Source organism: Argentina anserina, chromosome 6, assembly GCF_933775445.1.
Source record: "Argentina anserina chromosome 6, drPotAnse1.1, whole genome shotgun sequence".
NCBI classification, from domain to species: Eukaryota; Viridiplantae; Streptophyta; class Magnoliopsida; order Rosales; family Rosaceae; genus Argentina; species Argentina anserina.
In genome coordinates, this window is record NC_065877.1 from 1,744,728 (window position 1) to 1,758,382 (window position 13,655).

Sequence of the window (13,655 nt, forward strand, 5' to 3'; positions counted from 1 at the left end):
TATCTTATATATCATTTTAAGTTATCGGTCAACACTAATTTTATGGTCAAAATCCGATATATCGGGTCAATCTAAATTTGACCCGATATATTAGACTCTTTTTTATTTTATTTCAAATAAAAATGTTATCGTTTTACTTTTACGAGGAAAGAAAAAATGACTAAATCTAAAATTAAGACGCGATGCGCTTTAAATCAATGAAAAATTTCTTCTTCGAACGTAAAAACTTCATATTCATATTCAAAGTGATTTCGAACACCAATATCTTAATCAGGGAAGCCGAAAACGTCATCAGGCGAAACCTGCAACTTCATATGTGAAGTCAAACCACTACCTATCTTCCTCAAATCCAACAAATCATTATTTAGACACTTCTTTTTATTATTTGAAACCATTTGTGTATTTTTATTTAGTACTTAGTTGTTGTAAAATTAATAAATTTAATTAAAGATAGTATATACGATAAATCCGATGTAATCTGATATATCATCGGTATATATTTTTACCCCTTAACCGATACGATCCTAATAAGTAATATTTAGACCACTGCATTTATAAGGGTAGTGACTAATGACCCTTGTGATATGTATAGTCAACAGGAGGTGATAATAGCGTCCATACACATAGATAACATGTATATTTTTGATACTGTTCTTAGCTTAGTATGTAATACGACACTTATAGTCATATATCACATTAATTCCATTGGAGATCATTATTTGATTGATGGACTAATTTACTAGTTTGCTGATGACAACGATTGATACAAGTTGATGCATACATGTTCTGGTCGCCAACTTTTCATATTTATGGGTGCAGACATCAATACCAGAAATGAGAACTGTGAGGAACTTTGTCAAGTAGCCAGATTTATACTCACACCATGAAAGCAGTCAGCATTTATCTCTAATGGACGAAAAGTCGCTTATCTTTATTATGTTCTGCCGATTGAAGAATGAGATTGATACGACCCAAACCTTCTACAATTTCTTACTATTTTACCTTTAATTTTTATTTGTAACGAGAGTCGTTCTAATTGTAGCGACGCTAAGAGTTGACTTTTCAATGCGCAAGTTTTTCGAGAAAACTTCATTCACGAAAGTTGTAGAGCTCGTCGATATGAGTTCGTAGACATGCGGCACGCTCAAATCGGAGTTCGTATGAAAAAGTTATGAAGCAAAAAAGGTATTTAGGCATTTTTTAAATAGTATAAATATGAGATTAAGGGGGAGAAAATCAGAAAATTAGAAAATCCCCTTCACGCCACTGTTCACCTGACCCCGACTTTTTCCTCCGAATCGACGTCGATGTAGCGCCACCGTCCAGCCGATCTGGGTTTCGGTGCCGGTCACATCTTGGAGCTTGTAAGGTCGCCGTTCGATCTTGGTAGGTGGTGCTGTCAAGGAGAATCGACCCCGAGAAGCCCCGTCGCCGCTGCAAGCCTTTGCAGTCGGAATCCCTTCCTCCGGCCGCCATAGTCTGGATTTCTTGAGGGGTTTTGTTTGTCACAGTCCTAGCAACGTTCTCACAAAAGGAATTGAACCAAATCGAAGTAACGTGAGGAGACTTGAGTTAAAGAAACATTGGACCGAACTCGGTGTAATCGATTACTGGGAGTAGATATTTATTTTTAAATACATGCATGCATGATTATTGAATTATTTATTCGCTTGGGAATTTTATTTTGATTTACGAATGTTTATTTGGAAATGGAATTTCTAAGAAATTGTGATTTTATTTTAGTAGTAGTTTCAGAAATGAGATTTCCGGTAAATATTGTAAATTTAATTATTTTATTTTATTCTTATTTCGTTATTTTGCGACATGTGAGACATGTTGCGATATATTTTCTTTTATTTATTATATACGGTTGGGAACCGTATTTTGTGATTTTATTTAGACTAGCAGGGCTAGTGTATTCTATGATGATATCATATTCTTATTATGTTATCCTCTCATTTAAACTATATAAAGGGGGCATGATCAACAAATACAAATGGTATTAATTTTCATATCACATGCCATACATTTGAGACGATTATGCTAGCACACTATTCCATCTTATGGTGGTTATTTTCTGCCTGGGTGGTGATGTGACAGCTGACAATGTCACGACAGCCAAATACTCTCTCCGTTAACGTGACATGACAATATTAGGAGATTGAGATTATATATTTTGCCTGGGGCGCATATTGTATGACTCACTTATTTCTTTTAGACTAGTGGGGTCTAGTCCACTCTTTATTATTAAATTGATTATCATATTTGACTAGCGGGGCTAATCCACTCCTTATAATTATTTTTATTGATTTTATTTTGACTAGCGGGGCTAGTCGGCTTTTTACAATTATAATTGTTGATTATATTTAACTAGTGGGGACTAGTCCGATTTTGTGAGAACAATTATTAATTAAGGAATTTTGATAACACGTGCATGCATATGATTTTCTTAATATAAAAATGGGGAAGTATGTTAAACTATTTATTTATTCAATATTATTTTCGTCTACTCACTCTAACGTATTTGTTTTAAATACTTTCCCCTAGGCTATTCGGTTTCAATCGCCCAGTTTACATGAAAGGCTAGACGAGGTCAAGGGTACCTAGAGCTGATGCATAGTCACCATTGCTTCTGCATGGTAGGATCAATCAATCCATTACCTTTTTGTTTTGTTTTCATTCCAAATTGTTGTAGTAGAATGTTCTGATTATCTTGAGGCCATTAGTTCACTTAGGAGTTATGTTGTGTTGTGTGACAGTGGTTGATGCCTTAGGGGAGTAGATGGCTCCAGGAGTGGAGCTTGATGGTTGATTTTAGAAGTGTGTCGTTTTGTGTAGGTAGAATTTGCTACTTTTAGGGGAAACTGCCAAAAGTTTTGGTATACCTCTCTTAATAGTGGTCTCCGCCCAACTTACTCCAGGTATTGGGGTAATATTTGGGGCGGGTTGTATCAGAGATAGTAGAACTCTGGGAATATATAAGAGCGCTTAATGGAGGTCCATATCTTATGAGCAGAACATGATTCTTCAGATATTTATGAAGGCAGAATCTAAGACTGGCCAGGCAAAACGATTTGTTCCATGAAATCTTCAGGGATAGACTGGAGCCACAGTTCTGGTCTTGGAGCTTCAATTAATTTCTTTATGCAACATCTATACGAAACGTAGTTTTCTTGTGTAGCTAAAGTTATTCTGATCTCTATCCTTTAGTAGCTAATGGAAGCAATGCATTATGACCAGTGCAAAACTATCCCAAATCAGAAGACAATGCAAGTCACAATCCATAGAAATTTTTGGCAGAATATGATTCTTTCAGCATTACTAAAGCAATGGAGAAGCATCTGTGATAGAAAAGTAACACAGCTAGTTGTTGTATATAAATCCAAGGACAGGCTTCGGCAAGTTGCAACTGAGAAACAAGTCCTAACTTGAGTTCCAAGCAAGACACAGGTTCTAAACTTGAAGCACAACCATGGCGTACAATGACTACGGCAATTACAGATCAGGTTACTCCACCGGCGGCGTTGGAGCTTACGACCAATGGGGAAATCCAAGGTATGCTTCTACTGAAGAGGAGTGCATTACAGTCATTGTTGATGCTGACGGTACTAAAAGAACTATCGTTGGTTGTAACCCCATCCATAAACCAGAAACCTATGTCACCAAAACCGAGACTATCATTGAAGAACGTATTCACTCACCTTTATTACCTTCATACAGGCAAAGTTCTCATCCAGGTATTGTTGAGCCAGTGAGAGGCTATGGCTATGCTGCTGATAACTCAGGGCAGCACAGGCCTTCCAGCCCCATCAGAGGTGGTTATGGTTATGCTGACCAAGCTTCCAGGATTGCACCATCCTATGGTGCGAATTATCGCCAACAGCCCCATCAAACCGGACACTACAGTGGCACTCCAGCAGGCTATAATGACTACAATGACTACAGCAACAAGCCAAGTTACAAGCATAGTGGAAAGAGTGACAAGTATGATGACCACTACCGCAAAAATGAAACTAGCAGTTATGGACCAGCTGTCAACATGATATCAAACATGGTATCAAGCCGGGTTAAACCAAGCCGTACAGTATACTCAACTAGTGCACTCCCCGTTCGTGGCGATGGTAGGCTCACCATTCCAACAGATGACATGGAGAGGGCCTTGCACTACTTGAAGGAAAGTTCAAAGACTTCGCCATGGCCACGAACATAATGAAGATGACTTTCAAGAATGTCGTGTATGTTAACTATGCTGCTGGTTCAGTATAATCAAGCTACTCTTATCTGTGTGTTTATTATCTGCTTCTGTTTAGCAGGTACATGGTAAGACATTCTGGTGTACTCTTTGTAACCTGTGTTGATGGCATGTATGCCCTGTGATGAAAGTATAATAAAGCATTGTAGCCTGCAATAAATAATCAAGTATAGTTTGCATCAATCATGTTCATAGAGTATTCCTTTCATATTTGGCTTTGAGCTTCAAACCTTTCCTTTTTTTTTTAATAGGGCAAACTTCCCCTAATTTACTGAAATCAAACTAACAAAGTTTCCTCGAACTTTACCTCCTATGTCTGGCAAACTCCATCATAGAGGATAAACAAAAGCTCAGTTCGTCATGTGTACACCCACCCATGCAAAACCATAGATATAAAAAAAACTCCTAGCAAATAGCAAACCCTCAGCCAAAAAACCCTTAGGAATTAAAGGACGGGATGAAGCTGGTAGCATTAGCAGACCGTTGTGAGATACCAAGAATAGAGAAAATAGACATATCGTGATAATTCTCCGAACAATTCCAAAAGATGACGTTGGGCCTCTAACACCTTAAAATCTTACATTCGAAACACACCAGATTCCTAGTGATCCAAATAAACCAAATTAGATTACATGAGACTAGAAACCAAAGTCGACGTTTAGGTTTGGGGAAGGCTAAAACACCAACACCATTAAACACTTCATCAAGGGTATCCCCGAGGCGAGAATGAATGAGAAAATAGAAGGCATACCCATTTCCATAAAACCACAATTTCAGAACAATTTGAAAAGAAGATGTGTACCTGATTCCGCATGACTACCATAAAAAAAGCAACGAGATGGAAGTGAAAAACCTCACCGTTGTAAAGCATCATCAGTTAGTAAACGCCTATGAAGAGCATTCTAAACAACAAGAGTTTTGCAGGGTAGAATTGCTTTACTCCAGATCACTTTACCTCAATCTTTTATGCTCACTATGATTTGAGAAGAAAATAAAAGCTTCTTTTGCTGTCAGAATTCTTGAGGAGTGTGGCCATAAATGAGAGTCAAATGTGTCTTCATCAAGCAGAGCAATGCGCTGAAGCGGAATAAAGCCACTTACTCCGACACTAGTAGCAAGAGGCTCACCCAACCGATTATCTTGCCAAAAATATATTCTCTTACCATCACCAACACTCAAATGGAAAGAATTTAAAAACATTAGCCAAATGTTTTTGAGACCCGACCAGATTGAAGATCTCTTGTAAGACTTTATAGGTTGGAAATCATCTTTCAAAAAACGAGCTCTAAGCAAAATAGAGGCTGGAGAGTAAGAAGAGAGCATCTCCCAACATCTCTTTATTAGAACACGATTAGCTTCAAATAGATCACGTAACCCCAAGCCTCATTCCTCTTTGGGTTTACAACAGCAACGCCAAGCAACAAGAGCCGTCTATTTTCAAAGGGTCTCCATCAAACCTATCCTGACCATGATAGGATCCATTGGATGTAAAAAAAAAACCAAATTAGGACTCAAAGTACCACAATCAAGATCTAAAATGCGAGATATAAGAAAATCTATTTTTGCAGTTTTAAATTTATTGCAGATCCAACAGAAGAACAAAAATTGTAAGCTTGTAATTATCACCCCTTCTCACAACTCTTTCTCCCAAATTAAAAGATAGAAATAAAAATGGCTCTGATTACCATCTGCAGCAATTTGTTGAATGTCCTCCTGTACGTACATGGTCACTGCACTGCGGCCCATTGGAACCTGTGGTTTCAGCCTCCAACTCACTCCAAGTAATCCTGTCTTCCCAAGAAATTTCACTTTGGAAGAGAGGCATCATATTGTTGAAATGTCAAGAATTCGAGCAGAGTTAATGATGAAAAATGTAGCCAATGATATAATACAATCCCTATACCACCTGCTCCAGGCCATTACTACATTACGAGAATGATCATCGGCTCTCAACTATATTCACCTAACTTACTGGTGGACACAGGCAGTGACGATACATGGGTTCAGGGTGATGGCTGCAGCAGCTGCTTCCCAATGAAGATAGGAAATTATAAAAAAATTCCTCATCATACAGCAAGTTACTATGTACCCACCCACTCTGTGTTCCAAAAGCATGTTCTAGTGATGGGTACTGTCTCTACAAGATTACATACTACGGTAGTGGCAGCACTAGGGATGGGTTTCAAATGACACCTTCACTTTCTTGAGCAGCAAGCTAAAATTTCTAAAGTACCTGGCTGCATTTGGCTGTGGATATGATAATAAGAACATCAGCTTTAGTAAAAGTACAGGGGAGATAGCTGGGGTGTTTGGTTTAGGGGCAGGACCAAGGTCCATGCTAATGCAAGCTGATCAGACACATGGTCGCTTCTCCTACTGCTTACCACCATTGCCTGCACCAAGAGGAACTCATACGTTCTTAAAGTTTGGTGAAGAAGCAACAATAGGAGGACTTGTACGCACCACAAGGTTAATCTCCGAGGGATTTCCTAGATACTGTATCAACATGTTGGGTATTAGTATTCAAGGAAAGCGCCTTAGTATAGACCCAACAGTGTTTAATTGAGAGAATCCCCCAGGGGTGGTGGGTTTGTCCTAGACTCTGGTACGCCATACACTCTTCTGGTTCGATCTGCCTATCAGATTTTGAAACCAGAAAAATGGTCAAGTATATTCTCCAGTGTTACCGAAAGAGTCCGGTGTTTGATCTCTGCTATACATATAGAGATATGAGAAATAAAACACTACCAGCATTGACATATCACTTTGAAGGAGCTGACCTGCTGCTGTATCCGATATCTGTATGGGAAACTATTGGCCGTACTATCTGCATTTCTATATTTCCTACTAGTGAGACAGGAATAAACATCCATGGAGCATTTCAGCAGGCAAATCATCGATTCTTGTTCAATGTCAAACAATCTACAGTTTCGTTTGCACCAGAGATATGCCAATAAGTTTGTAACAGTTCAAATTGCTAAAAACAGTACACAGAAGTTTATGTAATATTATGAATTTAACAATTGAAGAATCATGATCAAATTTACAAAGCTCTCCAAAGAGCTCAACTGAACGCAATAGTAGTTTATGTAATATGAAATGCAACGATCCATGTTGTGTTCCAAAGCTATGTTCTAGTGATGGCTTGTGTCTGTACAAGAATACTATTGAACTCAGTCCCTATCCAGAGTAAAGCTTCACTCTGAAATTTCAGAGTGAAGTTCCAATTTTGGCACACTTTTCGGTCAAATATTTTCACCATAAGCGATTCAATACTATTCAAGATCATCTCTACAAAATTTCATCTAATTTGATAATGATTTGAGCTTTCAAAATTGAGATTTACACGAACGGTTCACATTGAACCGTTTTAATTCATTCATTGATTTAATCTAATTTCGATACCTTAACGATGTCCGAATTAGATGAAATTTTGTAGAGATGATCTTGAATAACATAACTAAATATTGAATCGCTTATGGTGAAAATATTTGACTGAAAAGTGTGCCAAAATTGGAACTTCACTCTGAAATTTCAGAATGAAGCTTCACTCTGGATAGAGACTGCTATTGAACTAATTGAAGTATGCAGGTGTGTTATGTTATCTGCTGGGCTCACTTGCAGAGCTTGCAGGGGCACGCAGGGCTATCTTGCAGAGCTGCACGCAAGGCTGCAGCTTGGTGGTCGTTTCTCCCTGATTGTGTCGTTCTCTATTTAATTCTTGGTGGTCGTTTGTTCCTCTTCTTGTCGTTTTGAGTTCATTTGCTGCATTTATTGCAGTCTGTGCAGAGATCGTGCAGATGTGATCTTCTCTCCTTAAAATCAGTTTGCTTCATACAAACTGATTTCACCTTTTCTTGATTAGTTGTCTAGATCAAGAGTTGGTTTACTTTTTATCCATCGGTTGTACAGTATAGTTGGAAGAGTTGTTGTTAGCTTCTTTTTGGCTGCTTTGTTCACAGAAGCTCATCCAACCGGTTGTAATTTCATCAAGAGAAATTGAAGACAGTTAAAAACTCTCAGATCTTGTCTTCTCATCCCATACTATAATTCAACAAATACCTTCTATGGTGGTGCGTGGCTTTTCTGAGGGTTGGGTTTCAACAGACACCTTCACTTTCAAAGGACCTCACTTGACAACTCAAAAAGTTAACAATAGCATTTGGTTGTGCCTACAATAACCAGAACATCCGTTTTGGTCAGAACTATGGACCTAACAATGTAATCCTAGAGATTGTTCTAGTTATCTCTTATTCTCTTTTGTTATAAACATTCAAGCATTTAATGTGAAAGTTGAAACCAAAATATTCAATGAGAAAGAATGGAAAGGGATCATCTGATTAGGTGCAGCAGCAAAATCCTACCAGAATCCACATTAAGATACAAACCATTATTACAAGTTGAATGCATGGCAACAAAATACCTTTTGATTGATAGTAAATTAATTGAATATCTAATACATTAACATATATGTCTATAAGTGATAGTTATATATATACATAAGTGATTAAGTACGTCTCTACACATGAGTTATTCCCAGAGCAGAAGAAAGAAACAAACTGTCTGCAGCAATATGTTGACCCTTCTCTTGTTCATGCATGTTGCCCATTGCAACATGTGGATTTAGCATCCAGCTCATACCAATCGATTCTGTTATCCTTCCAACTAATCACACTCCCAAAGAAAGGCATAACCTACTTGCTGAAATATCAAGAAATCGAGCTCTCAATCTCATGTCCTTGAGTTCAGCAAGAGCAATAATCAACCCCAAAGGGGAGTTCATTAATACAATACAACCCCTCATTTTTCGAGTTCTTAGTAATTACTATGTAACGCGAGTGGTCATTGCCTCTTGGCTATTTACACCTTACTTAATGGTGGACACTGCCACTGCTGACACATGGGTCCAATGTGACTGGTGATAACAATCCGATAGCAGGCATATTTGGGTTAGGTTGGGGGCCGCGGTCAGTCCTAAAACAACTAGCCAAGCAGACCAACCTGAAACGCTTGACAGAACTTTTTGCCTTCCCCAGCCTTACTCACAAGCTTCCCAAACCTTCGCTCCCAAGAAAATTGAAAATGGATAAGTCTGACAGTAGTTATTTTTCCAATCCTTAGCCTGATAGCCCTACTATCCAGTACATGCAAGAACAACTTCCCAAGCAGCTCTTCTCCAAGCCTGGGCTCTACAATTTAGTATATGCAGTAGAAGCAACTTGCCATGCAGTTTTGTTGTTATATGCATGTATGTAGCAGCAACTTGACGTTCTTGCCTTCCCAGTCATTGGCTCTACCATCTAGTGTCTGTAGCAACAGCTTACTGGGATATACAACGAAACTCTTGTCAGTGAAGAGTTTGCATCATCAATCATCAAGCACGCATTTGAGAAGGGAATAACATTCTTTGATACAACAGATCTCCATGGACCACATACCAATGAAATTTTGGTTGGAAAGGTAGCTTCATTACATTTCATAAATTTAATAAAAACAAGATAAAATGTCTGCCTTTATTGTTAAACTTAGTATTTTACAATTGTTTTAGGCATTGAAGCAGTTGCCTAGAGATAAAGTTCAGCTGGCTACAAAGTTTGGCATTGTAAAAATTGAACCTGATCACACTAGGAACGTTGATGGGTCTCCTGAGTATGTCCGATCCTGCTGCGAGGCTAGCCTGAAGCGCCTTGGTGTTGAATACATTGATCTTTACTATCAGCAGCACGTAGACACATCAGTTCCAATAGAGGACACAGTACGGGCTATTCAACTGCAATCTTGATGTTCCATTGTTCATTATGTCATTTGGCACAAATTCTTGGATTTTAAATTAAAATATACTAATGCTTCCTACTTTGGCGAGACTAGATGGGAGAACTAAAGAAGCTGGTGGAAGAGGGGAAGATTAAGTACATTGGATTATGTGAAGCTAGTCCGAAAACAATTAGGAGGGCACACGAAGCTCATCCCATTACGGCTGTACAAATGGAATGGAATCTTTGGACTCGCGAAATTGAGGAAGAATTCGTCCCACTTTGCAGGTAACCTCATCTCACAGTTCTGTAATGTGGGACTTGTGTGTGTAACTATGTATCCATTCAATAGTTTAATCTGTAGTTTTGCAAATTGGTGTTCAAGCTGATTTGTTTTCTGTATACTCACGGTTTTGGTTGTCAATGTTTATCATGTCCTCAGTAAAGCTTAGCATAAACTTTACATAGTTGAGGTGGAGGTTTACAACTCTACATTACACATACACTTGCACACTAAATGCAAGTCCTTCTACGTTTTAATCTGTTTGTTGGAACATAGGGAACTTGGGATTGGGATAGTGCCATACCAGCCCCTAGGTCGTGGATTCTTAGCTACAAGTGGTCTTCCTGAAGATCGCTTCCTGGTAATCACTTATATGTCAGATATTTTTTATATTGGCTGATTCAGCCTGCATTTATTTTAAATTTCCTCATGTTGCTGCTTATGTTAATTTGGTGGCCAATAATTGTTATCAGCTCACAACTCCTCGTTGCCAAGGAGAGAACCTCAAGAAAAATATGATCCTTCAGGGTAAAGTACTGAACTTGCTGAAAAATACGGATGCACCCCTGCAGAACTTGCACTTGCGTGGCTCATTAATCAACCGGTTGTCTGCGGTGTGCCTGGTGTTGTACCTATTATTGGTGTGTGCCTTTTTTCTTTTCCGTTCTTCTTTTTCCTGCAAGGACTTTCTCCTCTTGCAGACCTACGAATTCGCTCTTTTCTGCATTTGAATTACTGTGCATCAGAAATTTGCTGTCTTGGCACATGGAAGTCATGATATAATTTCATAGACTTGCCAAATCTATTCATGCAAGAACTCTTACTGCACAAATCTAGAAAGCTGGGGCATCTTTCTCCAGAAAATGGTGTGGTAACGATGCGACATTTTGCACTAGACAAATGACAATTTACCTTGATGAATATATTTTGTCACAGTCCAGACCTTCCTTTATTCACATTAATTGAGGAAACTCTCCTGTTTTTTACAGGCACAGCCAAGATTGAACATGTTGATGCTAATGTTGGTTCCCTGAGAGTGAAGCTATCTAAAGAAGATATGCAAGAGATATCCGAGACGATACCTATCAATGCAGCAGTAGGGTACAGACTACCGGAGAATCTCATTCGAGGCACTTGGAAATGTGCAGATACACCACCAAAATGCTTATGCAACCAAAAGAAGCCAACATAGATGACGGCCATTATGTTGTATTTGAGGGGTTGGTTTGCATGTTACCCTCTCTTTGGTTTTCTCTCTTTCCTTCAATAAGATGACGGCTTGTGATAAGGGATTGGATGATTTGGTGGGAGACTGGATACCAAACATTGCAATTCCTTTTGTGCTCGAACCCGTTTAGGTCTTCCTAGTTTTCGGCTTTGCTAGTTTTTGTTTTCTGGTTACTCTTGAAGAGGGATGTCTCTTTAATTTTTCAAGGGGTAAGGTTCTTGTCTTCCTCTTGCCTGTGTTGCTGTTACTCTTGTAATCTTTCATTCAATAAATTATCCTTGTTCTGTCGAGGTTTATCCAAAAAGAACCTGATTTAGCAGTTTCAATGATATTGTGATGGTGGTTTGCATTGAAATATGTCACAAGTTCTCATCTAAACCCAGACCACTGCACCATACACAACCTTCTGCTTTGAATCCTAAGACAATGATGTGGACATACCCTTACTCTTTACTCTAGTATTTTTTTTTTGATGAACTGTTTACTCTAGTATGCTAACCATTTTTGTTGTTATACTCTCCATATCATATTTGTCCCTATGAAAAGCACACGCAGAAGCAGCAGGTACTGACATAGTGACATACATTTGTTCCAAACCCATATAACAATGAAACAATCTCAGTACTTTGAACCGACACTGGTCCTGCTACTGCTAATAATTTCTTCCATGTTGAACAGTTTACCATTGACTTTATAATAGGGCTGGACTTTTTGACACCGAAAAAACCGAAACCGGCCATAACCGAACCGCACTGAAACTGAGAAACCGGAACCGAACAGAATCACCGCGTCGGTGTTAGAAACCGAACCGAACCGAGAAGTTGGTGTCGGTTATCGGTTTCATGCTTTCAGAAAACCGGTGGAAACCGAACCGAACCGAGAATTGAGATGTAAGGTTATAACTTGTATTTGATGAACATATGTAATCGATCGGTTGCTTATGTAAAGCATAGATTTGGTAATAAATATATACATGTAGAGATATGTGATTTTGTACAAAGTAATATATGATTTTGATTTTTATATGTGTACAATCATGCATAGAGAGATCTAATGTAATGCTTATGGATTTTGTCAACTAGCCCTCATGTTAAGACAAGTATGAACATCTGGTGATGAAGCTCATAAGGTTTAATGTTTATTTTGGTTGACTTGTTGTGTTTCAGCAAAGCACAATAATTTTGTTTATTTAATATTTGAGTTCTTAATTATTTATTTGGTGAATATACTTAATTAAAGTATTGAACTTGTAGCTTACTCCTTTACTTTTAATCTTTATATTTTCATTAGTTAAGTACGAAAGGTCAATAAGGATATTAGGTTTTGTAACCGAAACAAAACCGAAACCGAACCGACTTATAGGTTAACCGAAATCGCGGTTTCTATATATATTTTTCGGTTTCGGTTTTAAAAAACATAAAACCGAAAGTTCGATGTCAGTTTTCGGTTAGTGCTCATAAACTGAACCGTTGACACCGAGTCCAGCCCTACTTTATAATAGCCAGATTAATCATCAGAGAAGCTTCAACGGCTGAATTAGAATACTGTGGAGACTGAAAAGTTCAGAAACATGGAAGTTAAAACACAAAAGGTAGAAGCATTGTAACAGATATTTGTATATTAGTAAGATTAAGGTGTTCTTTTGGAGTTCAAATTAAGTTGTTTGGATTTTGAAGCGTTCACTGATGTGAGCAATCCAATAAATCAGCTAAACTTCGTGTTGTACTAGCTCCCTATGTATCAAATGGTACGTATCTATGCATGTTTTGTATGGAGCAGTATCATCATTTTGTTTAATGACAAGTCAGGGTCCTCAGAGAGTTGGATTTTTATTTAAGAAGAGTAATGTTATGGACTATCATGACTAAGTGGCATAAACATATCATCCCCTTCCAATATACAGTGAGAAAATTTTGACAGTTACGAAAATCATTTCAACTTTTATAAGTTCTATGCAAATCTTCTCTAATTGTCGTGGTGAAAATCAACAAAACTTACAAAGACGATGATGAAAATGTGCTTCATTAGAACCTTAAGTCTTGAAGCAAAAAATTAGTTAGTGTACACTTTCCTAATCACTTCTCTCTATCAATCACATCCCTCAATATAAGACATTAACAAAAAATTAGCAAAAATACG

General features: G+C 38.1%; 2 protein-coding genes and 1 pseudogene across 2 annotated transcripts in view; 2 read left to right on the forward strand and 1 right to left on the reverse strand.

Moving 5' to 3' along the window:
• LOC126800743 (elongation factor 2-like) overlaps positions 1–13,655 on the reverse strand; it is a 138,644-nt gene that overhangs the window by 45,247 nt on the left and 79,742 nt on the right. The gene's annotated exons all lie outside the window — the stretch shown is intronic.
• Positions 3,405–4,435, forward strand: LOC126800761 (uncharacterized). Its single transcript, XM_050528172.1, has 2 exons — positions 3,405–3,555; positions 3,721–4,435. The coding sequence occupies exons 1-2, from the start codon at positions 3,473–3,475 to the stop codon at positions 4,208–4,210; spliced, it is 573 nt and encodes a 190-aa protein (XP_050384129.1). The 5' UTR covers positions 3,405–3,472; the 3' UTR covers positions 4,211–4,435.
• On the forward strand, positions 6,913–11,754 carry LOC126800574 (probable aldo-keto reductase 1; annotated as a pseudogene).

Bases quoted from the DNA above. Each gene is read 5' to 3' on its own strand.
- LOC126800761 (XM_050528172.1), top strand. From the start codon at position 3,473: ATGGCGTACAATGACTACGGCAATTACAGATCAGGTTACTCCACCGGC. The intron at 3,556-3,720 runs GTATGCTTCTAC...ACCTTCATACAG, and splicing joins GACCAATGGGGAAATCCAAG to GCAAAGTTCTCATCCAGGTA.